Source organism: Sprattus sprattus (genome assembly GCF_963457725.1).
Source record: "Sprattus sprattus genome assembly, chromosome: 13".
Classification (NCBI taxonomy): domain Eukaryota; kingdom Metazoa; phylum Chordata; class Actinopteri; order Clupeiformes; family Clupeidae; genus Sprattus; species Sprattus sprattus.
The window spans coordinates 27,783,129-27,810,628 of NC_137911.1; the positions used below are offsets into that span (position 1 = coordinate 27,783,129).

At 47.9% G+C, this 27,500-nt stretch overlaps 2 protein-coding genes across 2 annotated transcripts in view; both read right to left on the reverse strand.

Annotated features, from left to right (window-relative positions):
* Positions 1–15,913, reverse strand: part of ehd4 (EH-domain containing 4) — a 20,359-nt gene extending 4,446 nt beyond the window's left edge. The window contains exons 1-5 of the mRNA XM_080849771.1: positions 15,344–15,913; positions 12,923–13,099; positions 10,197–10,294; positions 4,836–5,248; positions 931–1,095 (exon numbers count right to left, since the gene is read on the reverse strand). Coding sequence (XP_080705897.1) covers positions 931–1,095; positions 4,836–5,248; positions 10,197–10,294; positions 12,923–13,099; positions 15,344–15,573 — 1,083 coding nt within the window. The 5' untranslated portion in view covers positions 15,574–15,913. The remainder of the gene's footprint in view (positions 1–930; positions 1,096–4,835; positions 5,249–10,196; positions 10,295–12,922; positions 13,100–15,343) is intronic.
* Positions 15,914–17,491: 1,578 nt separating this feature from the next.
* The window catches only part of traf3 (TNF receptor-associated factor 3), a 17,014-nt gene continuing 7,005 nt past the window's right edge, over positions 17,492–27,500 (reverse strand). The window contains exons 2-11 of the mRNA XM_080850010.1: positions 26,459–26,709; positions 25,297–25,348; positions 24,955–25,059; positions 23,706–23,870; positions 23,057–23,137; positions 22,436–22,510; positions 20,750–20,842; positions 20,121–20,261; positions 19,573–19,747; positions 17,492–18,786 (exon numbers count right to left, since the gene is read on the reverse strand). Of these exons, the coding sequence (XP_080706136.1) occupies positions 18,215–18,786; positions 19,573–19,747; positions 20,121–20,261; positions 20,750–20,842; positions 22,436–22,510; positions 23,057–23,137; positions 23,706–23,870; positions 24,955–25,059; positions 25,297–25,348; positions 26,459–26,706 (1,707 nt within the window). The 5' untranslated portion in view covers positions 26,707–26,709 and the 3' untranslated portion in view covers positions 17,492–18,214. The remainder of the gene's footprint in view (positions 18,787–19,572; positions 19,748–20,120; positions 20,262–20,749; positions 20,843–22,435; positions 22,511–23,056; positions 23,138–23,705; positions 23,871–24,954; positions 25,060–25,296; positions 25,349–26,458; positions 26,710–27,500) is intronic.

Genomic DNA, 27,500 nt, shown 5'->3' on the forward strand with positions numbered 1-27,500 from the left:
TGGCCCACTCACGCTCACACACACACACTGGCCCGCTCACACACACACACTGGCCCACTCACACTCACACACACACACTGGCCCGCTCACACACACACACTGGCCTGCTCACACACACACACACACACTGGCCCGCTCACACACACACACACACACTGGCCCGCTCACACACACACACACACACACTGGCCCGCTCACACACACCCACTGGCCCGCTCACACACACCCACTGGCCCGCTCACACACACCCTCTGGATTATAACAGACCCATTCCACTCCTATGTTCTCTCCAGAGCTTTGGCTAATGCCTCCACTCCCTCGCACATTACACATCTACACGTGTGTGGTCAAGGGCATAAATTCATGCTGAAAGTCCTCCTCAAAAACACAAAAAACCTCATAACCCCCCTCTCATAACCCCCCTCTTAGCCATAAATCGCCTTCGCTGGTGGACTACTAAATCCTTTATGGCTCTGGGGTAGGCCTCAGGGTTTGCCACGGGAGGATCTGAATACTTTTAACGACCATACCGAGTTGAGCTAAGCGGAGGGGGTCAAGAGGTCACGTGTGTGTGGTGGTGATGTTGGAGTGAGGGTGAGGAATGGGAGATCATTAAGGTTGGATGTTCCTCCACCTACACTGGGGTCTGCCAGAATGGTGACAGCAAGGGTCTAGGCAGGAGAACATCTGATTGGACCATTCGAGTCAGCTGACCCCAGCCTGCATCTGTAGCCAGTATACTCCTACTAGATTGAAATCCAAACCTACAGGCAAACCTGTAGCCCCGTGGGTGTACCCTTTACAACTACGACCAACACAAAGCATCAGGGTCTTTTCTACGAGATCACCCAGGGACCGGCCAGAGACAGGGGACGGGGGACGGGGGGAGGGGGACGGGTTTGGGGGGTGGCGGGGGGGGGGGGGGCTCACCTGCATCTTGGTGACGTTGGGGAAGTCTCCGGGCGAGATGTGGTGCTCCCTCTGGAGCATGACGTAGATCTCAGGCAGGCGGGCGATCAGCTCCTCCTTCTTCTTCTCCTTCCCAAAGAGCGTCGGCATCTCCTTCTTCAGGTGACTGATGATGTAGGCATGCACCTGAGAGCGGTCAAATAGTAAGTAAGTAAGACTTTATTTATATAGCACATTTCGTACAAGAGTTGCAATTCAAAGTGCTTTACATAAAATCAATAAAAGCAAGCAGCAGGAGCAATACATGGAGTAAAAGATAAATACAAAATGATCAACATCATATCAGAACCTTATGTTGATAGGCTTCTTGGATTACTAAAATCATAAAGTCATTAAACCCTTAAAACAGTTTAAAAGACAAATAGTAAAAATAGTGCAAGTTACAGAGAAATACATAGTGCCAGATAAAATTAATAAAATGCTGAGAGGGGCGACAGTGGTAGAGGAGGTGCATATTCCTACAAAAGACACTCATATGAATGAATGAACTGTTAAAATTTCACAACATGAAACACGACCAATCGGAGGCTTAGACTAAAGAGGCCGGAAGAGACATTCTATTCAGACAGCGCTTTACCATCATCCATGATAAGCAGTTGCGTCAGAAAGCGCTCAGCAGAAGCCTTAGGTGCAGTGTCTTTTATTAATAGATGCCGTTGCAATTTATTATTCCTCGCATGTCGCGACCTTGTGTTCCGTGCTCTGTTGCGATACGAAGAGTTATCTGAGTAGCCTTGAATTTGGTGGAGGAGTCATCCAAGTGCCTCTGGTGACTCGCCGTCCCGCCGGCCCCGCCCTGCTCCCCCAACCCAAGGCAGCCGGGTAGCCAGGGGGAACGGTCCAAAACCAATGTTTACTCAAAAACTTTTCCTCAATAACGAGGAAACGCTTTCTCGGCAGGAGCCAAAATAAGAGCGTGCTTCTTCCCCCTGTCAGGAATGTTTATTCTTTGAAAAAAAGAACAATATAAACAGCAACCCGAGGGCAGGGGGGGGGGGGGGGGGGGGGGGGCAGGGGGGGCTGAGGGCTAAACACATGGTGGGTCAGGTGGTGAGAGGCGACATCATACAAACACACACACACACACACACACACACACACACACACCAGGGCGAGCCAGCTGGGAGCAGGGGAAAGTAAGTGTGCTTGTGTGTGTGTGTGTGTGTGTGTGTGTGTAAGTAAGTGTGAAGGGGGGCTGGGGGTCGAGAGGGTCACTAAAGCTCCCTCCGCTGCTACCTCACGTGGACATTCATGACGCAGGAAGGAATGTGGAGCCCCGGCGGATTCCTGTTTGCGCTGCAGAGCTGGAAAATATTGCGGAAGAGATAAGAGGCTCGTTCTTTAAAGAAGGGCTCATCTTGTGAGTGAGCGAGCGAGAGAGAGAGAGAGAGAGAGGGCGCAGCGAGGCTAGCGTGAGAGTGGAGAGAGTTGTGTTTACCAGCGGAGAGAGTGTGCCTTAGATCAATGGTGTGTGTGAGAGAGAAAAGGCGAGATAGTTGGTTGTGCACAAGAGGTTAAGGGGAACACACACACACACACACACACACACACCCACTCACTCGAGACAAGTGTGAACGAGTGTGTGTGAGTGATGGGTCGGAGTTAAGGAGCCAAGGCTCTGGCTTCAATTCCACTCCCCATCTCCCTGTCTCTATTGGGTGAGGTCGAGGGCCACCACACACACACTCACACACACACACACACACACGTACGTACGTGCTGGGATGATATATTTTTCCTGTCAAAGGGTCAAGGTTATGTTCTCGGGCATGAAATGAAGAACATGAGCCGTGGTGATAATTAGTTTCACATGAGAGGCACAGTTCATCACCAGCCTGCACCCGCACCCGCACACACACACACACACACACACACACACACACACACACACACACACACACACACACACACACACGAGAGGCACAGTTCATCACCAGCCTGCCTTAGGAGGCCTGGGCAGGACCATTACTTTGGCTACAGGCAGCGTCACCCTGACATGCTTCTCACTGTCCGGTCCGTGCCGGCTGCCTGACCCATTCTGCACATGCAGGACTTTATTTTCTACAGGGAAAGGAAGGTAGCCTACAGATTGGTAGAAGCCGTAGAAAAACGCTACAAAAATCCAAAGATGCAAAAGAATAGTATTATTTACAGATCAGCGCAGGACTGCAGGTATAAGTAAGTACTAAAGCAGAAGTGATGCTAGACCTTACAATTTGTACAGTGTTATTGACAGTGGTGAGCAACATGTACTGTATACCGATTATTATATATGTATCAAATATCAAATATGTTATACATGGAGGTTAAAACAGAGTTGGGAAGGGGAGTGTGTGTATATATGTGTGTATACAGTATATACACACAAACACACACACACACACACACACACACACACACACACAGAGTATATATTGGTTATACTCTGAACAATGTGAGGGGTTCAGCCTGTGCAGGAATGTGCAGTGCAACTGTAAAAGTACTGAGACAGCAGTAATGAGTGCAGCAATGAGTGCAGTAATGCTTAGCACTGTGGTGTGAAGCTCTTCCTGAGCATGTATGTGTGGGAGCAGAGGCTCCTGTAACGCCTGACGGATTGGAGGAGGGTGAGAAGACCATGGTTAGGGTGGGATGCATCTTTGATGATGCTTTTCGCCCTGCCCAGACAGCGTTTATGAACACATGTTCTCAATGGTGATCCGTTGGGCAGAATCATGGGACGAAGGTGAGCTTTCCTAAGACTCCGTGAGAGTCCTCGATCAAAATCGAGGAGTTCAGAGACTCCTCTACAGCTTCACTGATGGTGGGCATGTGTGCGGCGCCTAGATGCGAAGTGAAAGTGAAGTGAAAGTGACTCTATGGCAGAGGTGGTGTAGACACACACACTCTGAATTCCACTTCTGCATTTGACCTATCCAGGGTAGTGACACACACACCACCCAGTGAACACACACAGTGAAGTGAAGTTAGCAGTGAGCTTCCTTTGGCGGCACCCGGGGAGCAGTGATCGGGGTAAGGTGCCTTGCTCAAGGGCACTTCAGCCGTGGATGTGGGCATGGGAAAGCAGTGCTCTACCACTTCCCCCGCCCCCATTTTTCTTACTGGTCGGGGATCGAACCGGCCACCCTCCGGTATCCAGCCTGAAACCCTAACCAGTAGGCCACGGCTGCCCCAGAGGCCACAGCTGCCCCAGATCCACACAACGATTTCGATAATCACAAAGCATTATGAGCGGTTCAAAAATGGTGAAAATCAGGCAGGAGTATCTTGCGATTCCGAGTGCAGATGCACGTGCACGTGCAGAATGGCTCGGGCAGCTGGTATGGATCGGGTACTGACAAGGCTAACACCAACAACAATGGAGGTGTCATTACCGTTATACATCTGCTATAGCTCATCTCTATGCCTTACACACATTCAGTGCTGTCCATCAGAAACCATTCATCTCTGGTGATAAAAATGAGAGAACTGCAAGACAAACTAGCATAGACGAAACGTAACTCCTTCTGCTTTCATTTTGATGTTTGTAGGGGGTAAGAGACAAGGTGATGTGAGCCCTTGATAAAGAGTTCTGCTGGGGTATGGGGTTAACCCAAGACAAAACTATTGTACTGCAACCAAATGTGACAGAACATCACCAGGCACCTAGGTTAAATGAACAGGGTCAGTGTGCTTGGCTCTCCAATAATTCATCACAGATTACCTCAATCGGTCAAAGATATTGAGGCAAGTGTGGGTCTTGCCTTGGCCAGACGGGCTGCCTTGATGAGGTCTTTGAGCTTTCACAGGGCGGCGTTGAACAATTGAGTGAATCTGTGATGAATTATGAAAGAGTCAAAGATATGGAGGCAAAATGTGAGTCTTACCTTGGCCAGACGGGCTCGCTTGATGAGGTCGTTGAGCTTTCGCAGGGCGGCGTTCCGCGGCAGGCTCTGGATGTCCCGGAACAGGTCCTGGGCCTCGGCCTCGAACAGGCGCCGGTTGTCGGTGTTCTGCAGCGGCTTGGCCCAGAAGGAGCCCAGGTAGACGCGCACCACCTCGGGCGTGTTGATCACCTTGCCCAGCGACCACATGAGGGCGCCGTAGACGCGCATCAGCTGCTGCGTGTCCACCTGGTCCGCCTTGTTGAGCACCACGCGGATCTTGTCGTCCTGGCCGCGCAGCGCCTTGATGGCCTCCGAGAACTCGTCCGAGATGTCCAGCTTGTGGGCGTCGAAGAGCAGGATGATGCGGTCCACGCGCTCCCCGAACCAGCGCAGCACCTCCGAGAAGTCGTAGCCTGGTAGGAGGGAGAGGAAGGTGGAGAGGGGTGGGGTGAGGTGAGCAATGAAGTTGGAAGTTCAACAAACACTATTAGCGCTTTGCAGTGACAATGCGGAGTCTGGGTGGGTCAAGAAAAAAATAAATGTGCCTCAACAGTTGATGTAATAGTTTTGTTTTTTTGGGGCACACAACGACTCCCACACTTTTTGCTTTTTACCGTGTGGGAGCTTTGAAGAATTGTGCAAGTGAATGATGTGGACACTGAGTCTGGTGTGAAATGCCTGTGTGTGTGTGTGTGTGGAGAGATGGAGTGGAAGTGTTCGCAGTCTAAAGAGGTGACACCACAGCCTGACAAACAGTAGCGTCAGAGCTAAAACATCTAACATGAGGCCCCACGGCCGGTAAACACACACACACACACACACACACACGCACACCTTCCCAGCACTGACAGGCATCACAGTGAGATAACAGACAGATTCTGAGCTCGATTTGAAAGCCTTTTAACATCAAGAACACACTTAAACCACACCGAGTTATGGGGGAGGGTGCCTTCACATCCGTGAGCAATGCTAGCGGTGCCACTATCCACTCACTAGCTATACTCTCTTTTCCAACTCCCATCGTAAAGTGGTTTTCAAAGAATACTAGCTCAACATTCAGATACCGTGTGCGGATAGAGAGTGTTCGTCTTAACACTAGAGCTATCTGTATTAGTTTGTTTTTTCGGACGCAGACAAACTCGGCTCCGTGTTAACTTGGCTTCAGTGAATGAATGCAATCCAACCACTGGGCTTCATAGTCTCACTAGAGATTGCAGCTGGCCTGGTGAGCTGGCCCAGTCAGATTGATTTCAATGAGCAAAGCACATTTATAGTGCATCCAATGTCATAGCCCAACACCAGGCACCCAGGTTTAAATAACAGGGAAGGTGTGCGAGACTCTTTCATAATTAATGACAGTGAGAGGGATGGGGTGACAATGAAGCGACAGATGAACACGCTTAGAGGTATGGATGCGAGGGGGGGGGATGGAGGGAAGGAGCTGAACACAGAGATATCTAGAGTGTTGAAAAGAGGGAGAGGCAGGAAGAGGACAAAGAAGAAGAGTTGATGACAGATGACAGGGGATGAACTGCATTCTGGGCCACTGACTGATTTGTGTGAGGTGGGGATAACAGAGAATAAATCTGTTCCTTAGCAACAGGAATAACTCAAATATACAAACGTTCCCCCAAAACACCGCAGAACCACCAAAGAACATTAAGCACGCACGCACACACACACCCGCACTAAGAGCACACAGACATATGCACCAGTAGCCAGTGGGTAAACCTCACTCCCCGACACCTTATGAGAAGTGCGAGCGCCAGATGCTAGCATCAACGGATTTAAGCTTCCTTGCTAGCACACCTGCCTCCCATGCCCAAAATTGTGAGTTTAAGTCCCGTGCGGGATGGTGCTTGCCCTCACCACGTCGGTTACACCGGTGCCGTGACCCGGATTAGGAGTGAGGCTAAAGGGGGGGGGGGGGGGGGAGGGGGGAGTATAAGTTCAAGTCTGGTGCGGGACTGTGCTTGTCCACATATCACAGGTTACATAAACACTATGTGCTGCTCTGAAAAAGAGCGAATATGCTTCAATAAAAAGGCATTACTGTGACCTCCCTCATCCACGCCTCTTTGAAGGAAGCCCAAATGACCTAGAGACGTGGAAACCTGGCTGCTGGAAACAACAATAGCAGCGATTACATAGGAGGTCAGTGATGCAGTCACATCATGCCAAGTCCTTATTTGGGCGGGACCCACTGCAGTTACTTGGAGTGTGGGAACCGTCGGGGCCAATAGAAATCACTCTAACAAACTCTACACAAACTCTACAGGGTTCACTCAGTTCACTTAGAATGTCACAGATTCACTCCAACATTCTATCACATATTCCTAAGCACAAGCCTAAACCTTTACTTAATTACTTAACACTATGTAACTGACGATGTTACAGTTAATGAAAACATCCGTTTCGACTTTTGTTGTATTGGTATGACATACCTTGGTGTTTATAAGTATGTGTCATTTCAGTCACGATGAAAGAAGCCGTGTCAGCGTCACTTTCGTTAGAGGCCTAGTTGTAGCTTATGATAAGGTCTTATCATAAATAGATAGATAGATAGATAGATAGATAGATAGATAGATAGCCACAAAACAATGTTGGTGATATTCTTTTGTCAGAGGTAGCTTAGGCCAGTAGGAGGGGAGCATGGGTTTCCTTCCAATCTCTTACTTTAGCCTTCAACCAACTTCTGCTCACAGTCTCTTCCACTGGAGCGGAGACTGCGGCCACTGGTACCACTGGCTGCCTCTGGAAGGGATCAGCCTCGCCAGGTCTTGGTGCAGTGACTAAACTGTCATGTGTCACTAGCTTTCATTTACATCACTTTTTTGTAGCTTTCAATTAAGTCATATTTACGAATATAACCTGAGTATGTGTCATCTACATGACATCAGGGTGGCATCTGTGATACACCTGCACATAGTGTGTGACTGTCGCGCTGATCATCCAGTGACGTCGTCGCACAGAGAAACCGACCTGCTACACAAAAAAAACGCACGAAGCGTGAGATAAACGCCACAGACTCCCGAGTGCACCGCCCGATGATGAGCCCTGAGAGGAATGCAAAAAGGCTTGAGCTGGAGGAATGCAACCTCAGCTGAGCGAGGCAAACCAGGAACAGATGTGCTAACGCCCAGAGCCCCGTGTGTGCATCCCTCTGCCTTAACCCCACTGCAGCAACCACCACAGCACACAGGCCATGGCAGCTCTGCAGGGGAGCTAGCTTACTGATACGCAGCTAGCACAGTTCGTTTTCCTTGTCACAAATATGACTTTCTATGAACAAGGCAATAATCGATGCAGCTTGCATTTAAACATTAAACGGATGTGTAAAAAAAAAAAACAACAATGATTATGAACTTTTCTGAATCGAAAGAAGAGAAATCGAAGAATCGATTTTTTCCCCCCACCCCTACTGAGTAAGTACCAAAGTCAACACCAGAAGGAATAGGATTCTGTCTGCACAATTGAGCGCCTATCCACTCTATTTCACCACTACATAGGCCTAAGGATGTCAAACTATAATAAATCATGGCACATCATAAAAGCACAGCAAGCATGCATGGTGTCCACAGGCATCCACAGTGGAGGCAGGTCTCTACCCGTCTAGCAGGCTTTAGCAGTCTGCCTGATCCCCACCAAACTATTCACACAATGGCAGGCGGGTCACACACCACTGCCAGGCCTTTTCCAGATGGACATTTGAGGCACGAGCCAAAAACTCTCACTTCTCCATTGAATGCATCATGTGCCAGTGACCCCTCCCCTGCTTTAAGGCACACACACACACACACACACACACACACACACACACACACACACAGACACACACACACAGACACACACACACACACACAGGCACACACACACACACACACAGGCACACACACACACACACACACACACACACACACACACAGGCACACACACACACACAGACACACACACACACACACACACACGCACACACAGGCACACACAGGCACACACAGGCACACACACACACACACACACACACACACAGACACACAGACACACAGACACAGACTCACACACACACACACACCCACACACACACAGACACACAGATACACAGACACACAGACACACACACACGCACACACTTATTCCAAGCCACACAGAGAGATCAAATACGAACGTGCATTAAATTAGCAGTGAAAAACGTAACTGGTTTATCTGGTCTTTCCCTTCGTTCACTGCCAACTTAAACAACAGCCCCCCCCCACGAGAACTGGAACTTAACCAACCCCTACGCACACCCCATCACGAACACCTCCAGGTGCCTGCCTCCTACCACACACCACTGAAAAGAGGAAGAGAAAGAGAGAGAGAGAAAGAAAGAGAAGTGTGGAGCGGAGAGGTGGTGGAGGGTAATTCACAGCTGGAGTTGGGGGGGACTTGAAGCTCAAGTTTCCACAAGGGAAAAGGGAACTGTGTTCTCGTATGGCATGAGATAAGACACTATCTGGCTCAGGCATCACTATGATTTTACCTCAAGCAAACTACAGAGAAATAGTCGTTTGTGTGTCATCATTATACTCAAATAGTTAAGTAAACAGCCATGGCCAGAACTAATGAAACAAAAGGCAAAGTGTCACATCAAAACAACTTACTTTTTGCATATAGCTTCAATATACCATCTAAATCCCTCTACAGATATCTTTATGTGCTCCTCATCACATTTATAGAAGTGCAAACCACAACCTGGTTTATATAAACATATATAAACCTGTTATAAACATAAACCACACAGTAAGCCTCTAATGTAGGGCTAAATTGAGAGTGAAATGTGTAACGTAGGCTGCAATCACACAGTGGGGCTCTGGACTACAGTATCCAAGCCATCAGAAAATGGTTCTTTTAACCATAATTGAGGCACAATACAGCATAGTTACAATGCCTGCCTCGGATGACACCTTCCTCAATGTTACACTTCCGTTTTTTCTTCAAGAACTTTATTGCAAACCACCACATATATAACCTACACATTGACACAGATGCAGCAAAGGTTTAGGGCCAGGGATCGGTTGTCCTGTGGTTGGGTTATACTGTGTCTGTGTGTGTGTGTGTGTGTGGTTGGGTTATACTGTGTGCATGTGTGTGTTGTTGGATTTTACTGTGGGGGTGTGTGTGTGTGTGTGTGTGTGTGTGTGTGGTTGGGTTTAACTGTGGGTGTGTGGTTGGGTTTTACTGTGGGTGTATGTGTTTGTGTGGGTGTGCGTGTATGTGTATGTGTATGTGTATGTGTATGTGTGTGTGTGTGTGTATGTGTGTGTGTGTGTGTGTGTGTGTGTGTGTGTGTGTCCTTGAATGCGTGACAGAGCTATGGCTCACCTCTGCTTATGCGCTGCTTCTCCCCTGACAGGATTCCTGGTGTGTCGATGATGCTGATGCTCTGGAGCACCTGATTGGGCATCTGGGAACAGATTAACCTAAAGCCAGCCAATGAGAGACACAGAACAGATTAACCTACAGCCAGCCAATGAGAGACACAGAACAGATTAACCTACAGCCAGCCAATGAGAGACACAGAACAGATTAACCTAAAGCCAGCCAATGAGAGACACAAAACAGACTTCATGAAACCTTTTCAGTGCCCCTTTCAAGTCTTCCCTTTTGCTATAGCTTTACAACAGAGCATCAATAAATTCAAGATGAGTCACTTCCACATGATGCTCTCATTTCCTTCCTTTACTCTAGAAGAACAATGGAATAAATGCAAGCAAAGGGTATGCCAGCTCGCTAGCTTTATCTCAGGAGGTATGTGGAGGCACATGGGCAATATCTGTGTGTTGAATTTCCAGCCCTGGATTCACTGGAGGCCAGCTTATGACCTTCAAGTTGACGTGGTCTAGCTCATTCACAGTCCTTTCCTAATTATAGTTTCCCCAGTTAACCATCTCAGAACTGACCAATGGGATGGTGTTGTCTACCTCGCCCAAACAGACCTCTGTAGAAATGAATGCTCACGGACTCATCAATCACATTCACAGAGACTCAATCTCTCTTAAGAGCCTAGAGGCAATTAAGCGCCTAGAGGCAATTGTATTGTTATGGTGCTATACAAATAAAATTGAATTGAATTGAATTGAATTGAATCGAATCTCATCCAGTGTCCACATATTTTGGCACTAGATGGTTAGATTGAGACTGCAGGCTGCCTCAGCTCTCATCATCATCAACATCTCTTGAGAGTAATCAGGATTTACTCATACGTGGCAAACTACACTTAGAACTTCTTCTGCAACCAAACCAAAACCACTAGCTAAGGTACGTTATTATGTTATGTTGTATGAGTAGCACTCTGTTCCTGTCAGATCCTTGTACCTCAAACTCTTTCCTAACACGCCCAACGCCAATGCCCTGTACAGATTTACACAGCATAGACTTATTCTTACACAATACTTGGATATTACTGGAAAGAGGAATGAGAACTGACAGAGAATTTCGAAAGTCCAGTTTCATATTCTCAGTAAATAGAAACTATGAATTACGCTTAACTATTAAGCTAGACAGCCTTGGTGTAGAGGGGGGGGGGGGGGGGGGGGGGGGGAGGAGGAAAAGGCACAGATAAAAAAAAAACACCTCACACTGCAAATCCGTAGCGTGACGCAGGGAACAGAGTAGGGGAAACAAATAGTATTGTTAGGAGGTTCCTAGAGGAGCAAAGGTCCTACGCCAGGAACGCCTTTGACCTCCGGTTGGGTAGCTGTCAGAGAAGCACTTATTCATTTCCCCTGCACAGATATGTCCCCTCACACACACACACACACACACACACACACACACACACACACAGTCTGGAAACATCCCGCTGCTAAATTTACACTTTTTTTCTTCCTTTTTCACGTGCCAACCACCGCCTGACGCCATGAACGTGGGAGCCCCACCTCCTCCCTCCTCTATGAGCGAGTGCGGGGATTTTGTTTATGGAAAACGGGCGAAAAAGCTAAGAGGAGCAAAGGGGCCTGTGAGGAAGTGATGGAGCGAGGCATCTAAAAATGGCACGCACCTATGCATCCCTCACAAATAACTCCACAAACAAGACTCAACACAGGAAATGGCGTCTAATAATAAACCACTTCTGTGTGAACCCACTGACAGGCCTGCCTCTGGATGCCAAATCCTCACCGTTACATAATCCGGAGATAGGTGGTGCGATCAACATCAGCCCCAGACAACCCTCTGATGGGTGAGCACAGTGGTGTAGTCCAGGGTATACGCAGGTAAACGGAGTATACCCACTTATTATTCAGCCAGTGGTGTAGTCCTGGGTATACGCAGGTAAACGGAGTATACCCACTTATTATTCAGCCAGTGGTGTAGTCCTGGGTATACGCAGGTAAACGGAGTATTCCCACTTATTTTTCAGTCAGCCTTGAGTATAACCACTCCTCAAAGCAGGTTGTTTATCCTGTTCTGTATGGACTGCTTAAAAATTATAATAATTAGGAGTATACCCACTTCTCCAGGGACCACTACACCACTGGGTGAGCAGGTCTTGCATTTAAGGCTAATGAACATGGTGTTACACGGAAGAAGGCCTAAGTGCACATCAGTGGCCGAAAGAAAGCCCCACAGGTGAGTGGGCACCATTATGTGACATTGTGAAGGTGTGCCAGGTGTTTACTGTAACCATAGAAATTTCATTCTACAGGGCAAAGAGCCGCCGGTTGTACCCGTCTGTTCCGCTGCCATTAACCAAGCATGTGGAAAATTCCAGAGCATTTTGCCCTTGCTGGTACCAGCTGGAGACATGACATCAGCTGAGGGAGGGTTATACTGTGTGTGTGTGTGTGTGTGTGTGTGTGTGTGTGTCTGAACCGGGATCAGCAATCATCACCCCTATGATTTTTCTCTATGTACATCGGACTGTGCCAATCCCTTCATCTTTAGCTGCAAGAAGTGACTAACCAAGTGCGGGCACAGATTAAAGCCACATGTAAGACCTGTGTGTGTTTGTGTGTGTGTGTGTGTGTGTGTGTGTGTGTTGTCAAAAACCTTTGACCTTTTAAAGGTTCAGTTTGTGCACTAGTGACCGCCAGCGCGGTGGCGCTAACCTGTTCAGGAAGGCGTTTCCAAAGGCGTTGAGTTTCCGGAAGGGCTTCTTGGGGTCCACGACCAGGGCGTTGCCCGGGATGACACCCTCATTCTCCCCGTACATGACGGCGATGAAGCCATCGGTGGTTGGCTCTGGGCCAATCCTCATGCCAGGGAAGTCCTGCTCCAGAAGATACCTACATAGAGCACCAATGCACAGGTCAGTGACACATACCACTTAATGACATGAAGTTTAAAGAAGGATGGCAGTGCCTGTCAACTGTTTCTGACGTACTTCATATAAGTTTCACATACATTAAAACACTCCATAAGATCTGATACATGATATTCATTTTCATCTAATTAATAAAGTTAAAAGGTCATAATAAAGTCAAACTGCATTCATGGAAAAAGTTGTCACAAATGAACAACAAATGATTTAGCAGTGAATGAGCTGTATAAAAGAAGAGACATTTCTTGAGAACAGAAAGTGATTCCAGCCCCAATGAGCAAGGAAACATTAATGAGTGATCTTGCAATCTGCCCAGCATACTTCCTTCCCATCACTCACTCATGCATGTTTCCAAGGCTCCAGAATTTCCAAGAATTCTGAATTCTAACTTAGGGCAGAATGATTCACATCCCCCAAATCTATCACTTCAATTAGGACACAACAGCCTACAGATCTGAGGCCAGTTTCAACCCAGGGAACCCTTTTTGCTGTGATAATAATGGTAGACTGGTCCACAGATCTGGAGGCAGGGTGTTAACACGTCAAATTGTCTCAGGGGAGCCGAACTCTTGAGATGACGGACAAACACAATGCACCCGGGAGGGGTGGGTCGACCTCTCTGGTTCCCTCCGAAAGGGCATGTCGGAGCGGAGGCAAGTCGCTCCCCTTCCTGATAACACGACAACCGAGGACGGAGCATATGAATGGATGCCTTTTTTGGGAATGGTACTTTCCCAGTGGGAATGGGAAGTGTCCCCTCACTTCAAAGCCTGCACAAACACTGGATTAGTTCTCTCTCTCTCTCTCTCTCTCTCTCTCTCTCTCTCTCTCTCTCTCTCTCTCTCTCTCTCTCTCTCTCTCTCTCTCTCTCTCTCTCTCTCTCTCTCTCTCTCTCTCTCTCTCTCTCTCTCTCTCTCTCTCTCTCTCTCTCTCTCTCTCTCTCTCTCTCTCTCTCTCTCTCTCTCTCTCTCCCCCCCCCCCCTCCCTCCCCCCAACACAAACACTCTGGGGGCAAAGGGAGGACGAGGAGACAAGACAAAAACAGGGCAATTTGTCAATTGCTTTTCCTGAAACTGTCTTGTGCAGATCCAACACTTGCACACCCACACGTGCACACATCATGCTGTGAGTTCAGCGTATCCTGGGTCAGGAGACCTTGATGTCAAAAGGGTCAAACTGGAGAGCCCCATGCATTGTCTTTAACAAAACACAAACACAAACACACACCCACACACACACACACACACACAAGTAAAAGGATGGCTGAGCTTGGCTGAAAATGCACACCCTTTCATGAAATATGAATGAGACTGAGAGGCGGCGGCAGCAAAGGAATTTGCTGGAGGTGGAATAACATAGAAAGCTACAGCAGGCTCACATGACCCAACACTTCCCCTTAAACCGCTTCAACCCTCAATGTGGTGAATGACCCAGGAAGCCTCAAGACGTGTGTAGTGTTGGGACACACACAAATGACATTCAGACGTGCTTCGAGGGGGTCGAAAAGTAAAAAAAAAAAAAAAACTGTTTACTGTTTGTTCACCTGACCTTGGTGCTCCTTACACATTTGGTGTGGCTGGCCAAGGTAACCGTACACTACAGGAAACTCAAACACGGAAAGGTACACACCCAGCTCCCTCCCGACACACCCAGACTCTATTATCTTTCAACAGCAGGCTACTGGCCAGACATACGCTCACTGCTGAAAACTCTTGACTTCCCAGTGTGTCAAAATCTCATGACCCGAACAACCGAAGCCCTCGTGAGAGGCCTACTAAGGTGAACTGGAGTCACTTTAGTGTATATCAGTGCTAAGAAGCAATTCAACAGTGAGTGATACAGTAGAACCTTGTCACATGTGTGTAGTGCGATATCAGATGTCTGAATCAAGTATATTTTTAACGCTATGGCATCAACGCGATTGATGCCATATGGAGTGAGACGTGCAATAAACTCGCATAACGAGTAAAAAAAACAGAGCTTCCTGGTCCCCTGTCATAAAACAATGGTACCTATTCCCCTAGCTGACATCACAGAACAGCTGTCGTGGGCAGCAACAGGTCGCCTATATTAAAAGGGCAGTACGTCCCTGGCGTGAGTAAGCATAAACTGCTAATCCTTACATTCGCTTGATTCGTCTCTCGTTTTCCATCTGTCGTCTTGACATTTGGAAGCTACGTTGTAAATATAAATGACACTCAAACAGTACCTTATAAATGTGGTCTTCCCCGTTGAGTATTGTCCCACGAGTAACACCATCGGTTTACTATGAAAATCCGCTTCTTCCAGTGCAGGCGAGTGGAAGTCATGGAAAAGGTAGGTTTCTTCCAGTGGCAGTAGTTTTCTGGAGTAAAGGCTTTGAAGACCCTCTGTTACGGTTGCAAACATGTCTCCCTCCTTGTTCCGTCCTCCTTGCTCTTTGCTAGCCCAACTAAACATGATGAGGATCCTTTCTAAAACCTTCTTAAGGAACGTTCAACTTCCCTTTTCCTTTGACAGTCCTTGCTTTAAAAGCGACGTGACAGATGGTTGTAGGCTGCCCAACAAGCCTCACCGCCGATGCGTAACGTGGCACCTACAACAGACCCAGACGTTGTACCAGGGAAACAGTCTGTTTATGTGTGGATGTGTGTGCGCACTGAGTCTCACCTGAATTTCTTGACCGCCACCCTTCCTATGACGTAACATCTGAACACTCATCGAGGAATATTACTGGACGAATTCAGAGCACAGCCCCATGTGAAGTGCTGCGCAGTCGATGAGAATTTCATTAGGTTTGGTCATAAATTTAAAACGCAGAATACAGATAAAGATACGCCTTTATCCAAGATTACAGACTAGTTTTAAAACTTTTGAATCTGCAACTGTGGTTCACGCGTACTTAAATGTATCTGAAGTATGCACAGATTCAACCCTTTTTAGATTTTATGTTAAAATGTTCCATCTATTTTTTCACGGTTACCATTTGCTCATCACAAACATCTCAGTTAGAAAACTTGCAAGTTCGCTTTATGACGCAACGAATGTCACTGAAATGTGTATTAGTCAGCAGAATTGTGCAATGCGATAACTGCGCGTCTGACTACACGACAATAGACAATACAACAAACCTAACCTACTGGTGGCGCAGCTGCGCTTCGAAGTCGTTACGAGTTTATGTTGCATCATCTGACACACTGGGGTTTTTGTGCAGCTGCGCCACCTAGTGAGGATGTTTTCTGCAGTTGAACAGCAAGATATTTTCATGAGGGCTATTATTACCTTGACAGCTAGTGGGAAAAAAACGAAAGATCTGCAGTGGTCTCTTAATATTTACTAATAGATGTATCGGTCTTGCTCAAAACCTTAACCTTGCCTGTTATTGGCTTGCTAAATTCAGAAAGATGTCCATTCTCTTAGTGTGAAAATTGAATTTAACTGTGATTCAATGACCGTACGTTAGAAGAGTTGGTATGGAATATGCCAATCATGACAAAGCTATGTATAGGCAATTCAGACCGTCGGATTAACAAATTACAATCTGAACCCATCCGGTACCCCAAACAAGATGCACAATGCAAACGATTTATAGGGACATTAGTCCCTGTCTTTACCAGTGCCTTCAGAATGAAATCATTACTGGCTCAACAATATTTCATATTTTATGAAAAACACAACATGCATTTTAACTAAGCGGCCTAAACCTAACAACTTCCATTGTATACAGTGCAGTGTCTGAAAAAGGACAGTGCTGGTTATGGCACTCTTGTTCAAGGTTACAGATGATGAAACAGATTTGAATGCACGCACAAGTGATGTGGATTTAATACATTTAGAAAACAATGGTCAAAAGACATAGCTGTTAAAACGTAACCATATTCAAAAGATATCACACAAAAGACTGTTTGTATTTAAAAACATTTCAAACATAAAATTGTGCAAATAATATTTTTCCCACCATGAGATTAACTTGATGTTGATTCGCATGGCTGGAATCATAGGCAAATAATTAATTCGGTGTATAAACAATATGGAGATTCCGATGCACAGCATCCATGAGAGTTCAACATTACCATAATAATGAGAGTGGGTAGTAGAGCAGGTATGATGCGGCCGGTCTACACAGGTTCCGCCCGCATACACCTGCCAAGTTGAAATGAGTCTGTATGATTCTGCACAAATATTGTTTTGAAAGACACTAAAACGGATCGACTTCGCTGAGCCAGGAGTACAATCAGATCATTCAGTCTTCTCCGTTTCGTCATGCGCAAGTCACTGATCTTCTGAGCATGACAAACCACCCCAGGTAGCAACCCTTTTTCGTGGTACACGGCCCCCCCCCCCCCCCAGCCCCACGGCCCATCTGCAGCTGATCAAACACCACGGTCACAACATCTACCACAAACACATCACACTCCACTCCTCCACCGCAGCACTGTAACAGGACGACTACGATCCATCACAAGACTGCCCGCTACGACGACTCCACAGCGCGCCGTAATGGGGCCCGCTCGCCTGCAGTCTCGCGCCGACACCACAGCTAAACACAGCTAAAGTCCGCGTCCACATATAGAAGTTTTCCATTAGTATGCACCTGAAGCCGATATTTAAGACTAATACATATGATTACCAAGAGCCTGGTACGACGGAGGCTTTGAGCTCGGAGACATCAAGCTAATAATTCATACGGTTCTCCATCTCGTGGTCTTAACCTGGAAGCTGACGGCAAAAAGATAGTCCAAGGGCTAACCATCAGCTCCGTGTACGCACACGCCCCTACAAATGCGCAATATGCGCACACAATCGCACTCTCACACACAAACATTCTTTAGATTAAAGCGATTCCACCTGTTCTCGCCCTGTCAATTCACACTTGCTGAAAGACCATCAATCAAACGTGCCTCAGCTCACTTTCGCCTCCTCTCTCTCCTTTTTCGCTCGTTCTTTGCCTCCTTAGCATTTCCCTGTGTCGTCCCCAGCGTAAGGCTCACCTTCGCCGTTTAGCGGACGTGTACTTCGTTTAACGGGGGTCTTTCGCCCCCCCAACCCCCTTTTGTTTCACCCGGGGGTAGTACAACATTTGGAAACCCCCCCACCCAGCTCAGGGGTCAGGCAGGTCGGAGGTGTCCACAGTGACCTTGATGAAGATGGTGTCGTCCTTGATGTAGGTGCCGTTCTCCAGCACGGGCTGCGACACGAAGAGCGGGCAGCCCGAGGCGATGTTCATCTCGGCCGTGGGCCGGCGGAAGCTGCTGCTGTTGGGGTCGGGCTTGAAGGCGTCGCCCAGGTGCTTGCGCGGCGGGCCCTGGTCCATGAGCATGAGCGTCACCTTCTGCTTGAAGGGCCAGGGCAGCAGCGCGTCGTACTCGCCGCGCATCACCACGAAGAAGAGCGACAGGTGCGTGCCCTTGCCCATGCCGTCGCCGTTCAGGTAGACGCGCGCGCACATCTTGTAGCCGAAGTAGCCCGTGTAGAAGGGCTGGCTGTAGAGCGAGAGTGTCTTGGAGGCCACCGCCTCCTGCTTCCGTCGCTTGTAGTCGCGGATCTTCCAGATGAGCGTTCCGTTGAAGCTGGCGGTCTCTAGGACCTGGAAGCGCAGGTCCATGTCGGCCAGGCGCACCTCGTGCACCGACAGCATGTCGTCGTGTCGGGACACCAGCGTCTCCAGGGAGCCTGCGGAGAGTGGGAACAGGACGGTGGTTGAACACGGGACAATCCCACGCTAGCAATACACCCTTTCATTTCCCTCCACTTGTGATTGATTTGGGTGGAGAGGTGGAGGAGTGATTGATTTGGGTGGAGAAGTGATTGATTTGGGTGGAGAGGTGGAGGAGTGATTGATTGGGTGGAGAGGTGATCGATTTGGGTGGAGAGGTGGAGAAGTGATTGTTTTGAGAAGTGATTGATTTGGGTGGAGAGGTGGAGGAGTGATTGATTTGGGTGGAGAAGTGATTGATTTGGGTGGAGAGGTGGAGGAGTGATTGATTGGGTGGAGAGGTGATCGATTTGGGTGGAGAGGTGGAGAAGTGATTGATTTGTGTGGAGAAGTGATTGATTTGTGTGGAGAAGTGATTGATTTGGGTGGAGAGGTGGAGAAGTGATTGATTTGGGTGGAGAAGTGATTGATTTGGGTGGAGAGGTGGAGAAGTGATTGATTTGTGTGGAGAAGTGATTGATTTGGGTGGAGAAGTGATTGATTTGTGTGGAGAAGTGATTGATTTGGGTGGAGAAGTGATTGATTTGGGTGGAGAAGTGATTGATTTGGGTGGAGAGGTGGAGAAGTGATTGATTTGGGTGGAGAGGTGATTGATTTGGGTGGAGAAGTGATTGATTGGGTAGAGAGGTGGTGAGATGTTTGCCTGGGAGTGTGTGTATATTATGTTTGATTATGTGTATGATGAAAGCATACGTGTGTGTGTGTGTGTGTGTGTGTGTGTGTGTGTGTGTGTGTGGACTGACCTAGCGTGTGTGTCCCAGAGCTGGCAGTCCCCCGGCCCATCTCCAGGCTGTTGACGCGGGTGCGGATGGTCTCCAGGGAGTTCCTGAGCGTCTCCACCTCCTCCCGCACCGTCCGCAGAGTCCTCAGCTCCATCTCCACCTCCAGCAGCTTCTCCGTGTGGGAGCTCATCAGCTTCTGCACACACACACACACACACACACACACACACACACACACACACACACACACACACACACACACACACACACACACAGCTTAGACTCCATCAGACAGCAATGCACAGGTTGCCCATACACTTTTTGTTTTATGGTTTATTTTGTACTACCTGATACGAAATATTAAAAATCCTTTAAAAAACTATTCGGTGTACAGTGTAAAATTAGAGTGTAATTATTTATATCTCCTAAATATTATTCATTATTCCATTTCTCCTTCCGTCTCACACACACACACACACACACACACACACACACACACACACACATACACACACACACACACACACACACACACACACACACACACACACACACACACACACACACACCTGCATGGCAGCCAACTTCTGCTCGAGCTGCCTGTTCTTCTCCCTCAGGTCTTCATAGTGCTTCTCCAGCGTCTCGATGCGCATGTTCAGGCCAGGCAGGACCTTGTAGCGCTCCTGGAGCTCCTCCTTCACGTCCTCCATCTGAACCAATGAGCAGGGAAACATCAACACACAAAACCAACACATCTGGACACATCTAGCTCAACACACGCACACACACACACACACACACACACACACACATCTGGACACATCCAGCTCAACACACACACCAACACATCTGGACACATCAAGCTCAACACACACACACACACACTCACACACACACACACACACACACACACATCTGGACACATCCAGCTCAACACACAAACCAACACAGAAAAACATTTACCCCCCCCCCCCCTCCCCTCAATCTAATCCACAACCTAGACAAGACAAGACACATCTGGACACATCCAGCTCAACACACACACACATCTGGACACATCCAGCTCAACACACACACCAACACATCTGGACACATCCAGCTCAACACACAATCCAACACAGAAAAAACATTTACCCCCCCCCCCCCCCCCCCCCCCAATCTAATCCACAACACAAAGATAGCCTCAGCCTGCGGTTACCTTGGCCTCTAGTGTAGTGTTCCTGGCTGCCATCATGCGCAGGTGTTCAGAGGCAAAGCTGGACTCGTGTTCTCTCATGTCCTGGTTAAGACCCTGGGGAGACGGGGAAAGATGGTTATTTTACAGGCCCAGGGAGAGAGAGGGGAAGATGGTTATTTTACAGGCCCAGGGAGAGACAGGGGAAGATGGTTATTTTACAGGCCCAGGGAGAGAGAGGGGAAGATGGTTATTTGACAGGCCCAGGGAGAGAGAGGGAAAGATGGTTATTTTACAGGCCCAGGGAGAGAGAGGGAAAGATGGTTGTGTTACAGGCCCAGGGAGAGACAGGGGAAGATGGTTGTGTTACAGGCCCAGGGAGAGAGAGGGAAAGATGGTTATGTTACAGGCCCAGGGAGAGACAGGGGAAGATGGTTATTTTACAGGCCCAGGGAGAGAGAGGGGAAGATGGTTATTTGACAGGCCCAGGGAGAGAGAGGGAAAGATGGTTATTTTACAGGCCCAGGGAGAGACAGGGGAAGATGGTTATTTCACAGGCCCAGGGGCGGTTCCCAAATGGACTACGGCGCCATACTCACACACAACTGAGATAAACCATGAAAAGACGCACGGATTAAGGTGGAATTTCATTTTCAGTCAAAATAAACCCTTTGAAATCTCATTAAGCTGAACAGCATCTAAATATCCCTCTACTGGGGCTGTCTAGCTACGTTTGAAGCCCATCATACTAATTTGTGTTTTGATGCGTGAATTTATGGTTCCATCAAACTTGGCTTGTTCACTGCTCTGTTTGCACACACACACACACACACAGACAGTTTAAACTCCATAAAGACAGCAATGCACAGGTTACCCATACACCTTTTGTTTTTTTGTTTTTTTTTGAACTACCTGATACCAAATATTAAAAATCCTTTAAAAAACTATTCGGTGTACAGTGTAAAATTAGAGTGTAATTATTTATATCTCCTAATTATTATTCATTCATTCAACAGTTTCAGTTCCACTCCTCCAGACCAACACGAGAATGACACCTGAACACTGGCGATGCTCAGCACTAAGGAGCAGATCCTTACACACACACACACACACACACACACCCTCCACTATCCTCTTCCTGAGCATCTTAACATCTTAACACAGGCTCTTATCCGATATGGCATTAGCTTGTCTGCCTTCAGATACTGAAAGAGATGTGATGTAACAGTCGAATAAGAAGGGAGGGACGTGGGTAAAGTGTGACCAGAGTGTGGGTGAGCTGTGGCGCTGTCACTGACCACATGGGGGCGATGTGCAGTGTTGGACGAAACAGGCTGTGTGTGTGGAGAACTTAAAGGCAAAGTCCACGATTTTGGTGAAAGCTTGATTATATATCACATAGCCAATTAAAGTTAAAGGTATAGTCGGTTAAGGGTATAGTCTGTGATTTTGGTGAAAGTTTGTAGATATTTGAGCTCCACAGCCAATCATATTACAACCCTTCCATTTTCTGAGGACTGTGTACTACAAACACAGTTTTGTTTTAGCTAAAACTCTGAATGAACAAGTAGAGCTGCAAGGAGCAATTTGCTGAATTTGACAGTAAGTGTATTACATTCAAATCCCAGGCAGCACTTCTAGGGGGAGTGCGCTAAAGTTAAGTTCTGTTGGCTGAACGTTGGTGAGGTGTGGGTTAGGGACGGCAGTCACCTTGAAAGTGCATCCGAATCGGGAGAAGGGGCAGCAGACCTGAGCCTTGGGACAGTCATGCTGGTGGCTGGGAAGCTGGAGAGGGAGGGAGAAAGAGGGAGAGAGAGGGAGAGAGAGAGAGAGCGAGAAACAGAGAGAGAGAGAGAGAGAGAGAGAAAGAGAGAGAGAGAGAGATACGGAGTGTGAGGACAGTTATCAGGAGTGTGTGAGGGATAGATAGATAGATAGATAGATAGATAGATAGAGAGAGAGAGAGAGAGAGAGAAAGAGACTGGTTAAACTCCTTCATATATAGGGACACAGTGCTCTATGGGTCCACAGTGCTCTATAAGATAAAAACACAGACGGGCAGAAATGGTTGGACACACATACACACACAGACGGCAGGTATGGGTGGACACACACACAGATGGGCAGGCATGGGCGACACACACACACACACACACACACACACACACACACACACACACACACACACACACACACACACACACACACACACACACACACACACACACACACACACACACACACACACACACACACACACACACACACACACACACACACACACACACACACACACACACACACCCCCACAGGACCAGTGCTGGGCTTTACCTCGCTTCTGAGAATGGATGGAAAGGAGCAGTGATTGGGACAGGACACTGGAAAAGCAGGACACACTGTCTCTTTGTGTTTCTGTCAGAAGGGAAGCGGCACACACAGACACGCACACACACACACACACAGACACGCACACACACAGACACAGACAAAACAACATGCCTTCAGTTAGAGTGTGTGTATGTATGTGTGTGTGTGTTTATGTTTAATTAACAGAAAGTGAAACTTTAACAGCTGAGCTCCAAAAACCCCTTATATCCCAGAGAACGGCATCACTGCAGAGAGTTTTAGAACTCACCGGAAAAATCCCCCGAATGAGGAAATGAGCTCTGATTACGAGCCTTATCAAAAGGTGCTGCGTGCAAGTGCACACACACACACACACACACACACACACACACACACACATCAGACTAAAGTATGTATGACCAGTGATCATATGATTATCGTAACAACAAGGTTGGAAGCTTGCGGCCCCGCCCGCACAGCACACACACACACACGAGCTACGACAGACACACAGCTTTCACAAACAGCATAGAATTACCCCGCACACATGCACTCATCACCTCCTACCCTTCACTTTAAAAGATACAAACTAACACACACACACAGACACCCACAGACGAACAAACACACCCACCTGTAGTTCAGTCAGTGCCATCTTGTGTTTGCAGAACTCGCAGGTGGTCTCTCTGTATTTGCACTTCCAGCTGAGGTGGTCCGGTATGTCCTTCCTCATCATGCGCTCCTTACACTTCCCCAGGGGACACGGCACCTCATAGTACGGACACACGTTCAGGTGATCCTACACACACACACACACACACACACACACACACACACACACACCCCATCATGTGACTGTAATAACCGCATGCACCATCACTACACACTTACCCTCTTAACACCTCCTACCCTCTTCACTGTAACAAAACGTCAACAATAGGTTAAGTGCATATCTACAGAAAATGTACAAGACACACAATGGTTTTGGTTTCTGTCAGTATCCCACACACACACACACACACACACACACACACACACACACACTCCCCACACCGACAGAGTAATTAGGCATGGGTGTTTAGAGTGTGATTTTGACTCAAATGTGGTCTCATGTTCAAGTAGCCAAGATGACACATCAACAGACCTTAAGTGCTGTCTCATGTAATGTAATGTCACACACACACACCACACACACACACACACTCACTCTAATTAGGTTGTCCCTGATATGACTTTAGAGCCAGCTCACACTCAGGTGTGTGTGTGACTGTCAGAATGAGTGTGTGAATTTGACTGAGATGTGACCCATGTTCCAGTGGCCAGGGTGCCACTCTGTCAGACAGGATGCACTCAGACTGCTGGGGCCTTTGACAAGAACTCTGCTCACCACACTCATTCAGCCCACCCATGCACACACACACACACACACACACACAGACACACACACACACACACACACACACACACACACACACACACACACACACACACACACACACACACAGACTTAATTAAAGTGGTGCGTTGGGCTGATTTACTGCGTCAGCTGGGGAGGTTTCCAGAGCGTGTCCCAGCCTGCCTTCACGCATACAGCATTAAACACACACTCTCTGTCGTACATATTAGATAATAGATACCAAACACACCTCAGTGTATGTGGTGGGGTGTGTGTGTGTGTTTTGGGTGGTGACTGCATGTGTACAGGTGTGTGTTTGTAGGTGTGTGTGTGTGTGTGTGCATCTGTGGTGTGGAACAAAGATGTGTGTGTGTATGCCTGTATGTGTTTTGTGTGGTGACTTAATGTGTACAGGTGTGTGTTTGTATGTGTGTGTGTGTGTGTGTGTGTGTGTGTGTGTGTGAGAGAGAGAGAAAGACAGACTCACCATGACCTGTTGCAGACTCATCTGTTCCTGGCAGCCATTCTTCTGACTGCGACAGTACACCTTCAGAGCCATGATTTCCCTGTGACAGCACACGTCCCGGAAGATCTGCAGCACACACACACACACACACACACACACAACAAACACACGATCAGGTTGCATCTCACAAACACAAGTATACTATCCAAACACACACTCAAACACACACTACATCATGACATACACATAAACTTAGACACACAAGATCCAAGACAAACACTCACACACACACACTTTGATACGAGGGAGTACACACACATACACACTCACAAAGGTGAAATCCAATGGATTTTTTTTTTTTACCTTGTCCTCAAATAACGGCTCCTTATCAGCTGGACACACTGGGTTGGATTTACTGCAGAGAGACAGAAACCTCAGTCTTTAAAACTGAACTTGATATTTTAAAACTGCCCACAAATATCAACCAGTAGGAGCATAACATCTTGTGACATGACCCAAACAACGGCCAAGCATGATCCTGAACTGACCCATGTTAGCCTGCTTCAAACCCAGGGTGGGGGGAGGTGACAGGGGGGATATGGGTCTCACCTGAGCAGGCTGTTGATGCAGGTTGGGGGGGGGACATAGGTCTAGTTTGTTTGCATCCGATCTGTTCATAATACCGATAGCCCTATCATAAAGACGAACACTCTCTATCCGCACACGGTTTCCGCAACGATCGAAGTCTGGGGTAGAAAGTGAGTAGATTTGAATCAGTACAGGGGCTGGTGTTCGTCTGCACGGTTTCACGCAACTTGATGACGTCATTGCCCCATGTGATCTTTTCGCGATCTCCAACCACTATATATACAACTTGTTCTCCCTCAAAATCTCACTCGTGGTGGGCCTCGAATTCACTAACATTAACCCAGTCTTCTGATTTTTGACTAGCCTCCTATCTTTATCTAATTCTTCTTATTCAGACGTAACATAACTTTCATGACCACAAATATAAATTGGCCAGCGATTTAATTTGCTTTTTTATTCATAAATGTATGTAAAATGGACGGAGCAAAGCATCATGGGAAATGAGATGACAGACATGTCATGTTGTACTGTTCCAAACTCTTTATTATCAATAGAAAAAATTATTCATTTTCGCATATCCTTTAGTCTAACCACTGATTTTATTAACCATCATAAATGTAATGTTGTTAATTGGAGCTTGAATGTCTTGTGTAATGTGTTTATCCTCGTGCTTTTTAGACTCTTCTTCTAGGTTTTTCAGTTGTGTAAAGCGCCACCCACAGGCGTGAGGTATGTACTACAGCCCGTTCAACACAATCTGGTGGCTCCGTTTTTACGCAAATCTCTCGTTGCCAGCCTCCGTATTTACGAAATTAAAAGATTCGATTGGTGTGAAAAGTAAATCCGATTCGGATGCCCTAGACTTTGTGTGCATATGACCTGAGCAGGCTGTTGATGCAGGTGGGGGGGGGGTTGACTGGGAGGGTACGGGTCTCACCTGAGCAGGCTGTTGATGCAGGTGTCGCAGAAGCGGTGTCCGCACTCGGTCTGGCGCGGCTGGCACAGCACCAGGCGGCAGTCCTCGCAGCAGTACTTGGCCTCGGGGGTCTCCACGAAGCGGTCGCGGAAGCCGCCGTGCACCGGCAGGAAGCCCGCGTCGGGCCACGGCCGCTGGGCCAGGGAGGAGACAGACAGAGGCGCTCGCTGCAGCGCCACCTGCAGTTCAACAGCACGCCCCGCGGACATGACCTACACACACACACACACAAAGGCACACACACACACACACACACAGACACACGCAGGCAGGCACACATACACACACACACACACACACAGGCACACACACAAAGGCACACACACACACACACACACGCACAATTGTTAGGCTTCATGAGATATCGCTCGCTTTATAGTCCATCTATTAAGGAAAGGCCATAAACACACAGTTGGGTATAGAATACATGCAATATACACTATAGTAACGCCCCCCTATAAAGGACCTACACTCATAAAAATTAACTGGTTAAAGATATAGACGCACTGCTACGTCTGTGTGCCTGTGTGTGTGTGTGTATGTGTGTGTGTGTGTGTGTAGTATCATTCCTGTACTGTGTCAAATACTAACTGGCACTCCTCGCACATCCGACAAGTCACCCTTTTCTTTGTTCCGTCGTGAAACATCAGATCGGTTCGACTTTCTGTTTTAGACAGGACGGACAGACCGACCGTCAGACAGACAGACAGACAGACAGAGGAGGACATGGGGATTTTTCGGATGAGCTATCCTTCTCTACGACACCACTACAAACAAAAAGTCCCCCCCCCCCCCCCCCCTCCCCCCTCCTCACCCCCCCACAAACCTACACCACTGACTACTTCTGTGTTCAGTCATTGCTCAGCTGACTACTGCATACGTGTCAATTCCTGACCACCGGCGGGCCGGAGAGACCACAATGAGGAGTGGAGCGAGTCAGGGACAGAGGGGCTGGAGTGAGGGCCAGAGAGCTGGACGGCCTGACGGATGGACAGATGGAGGG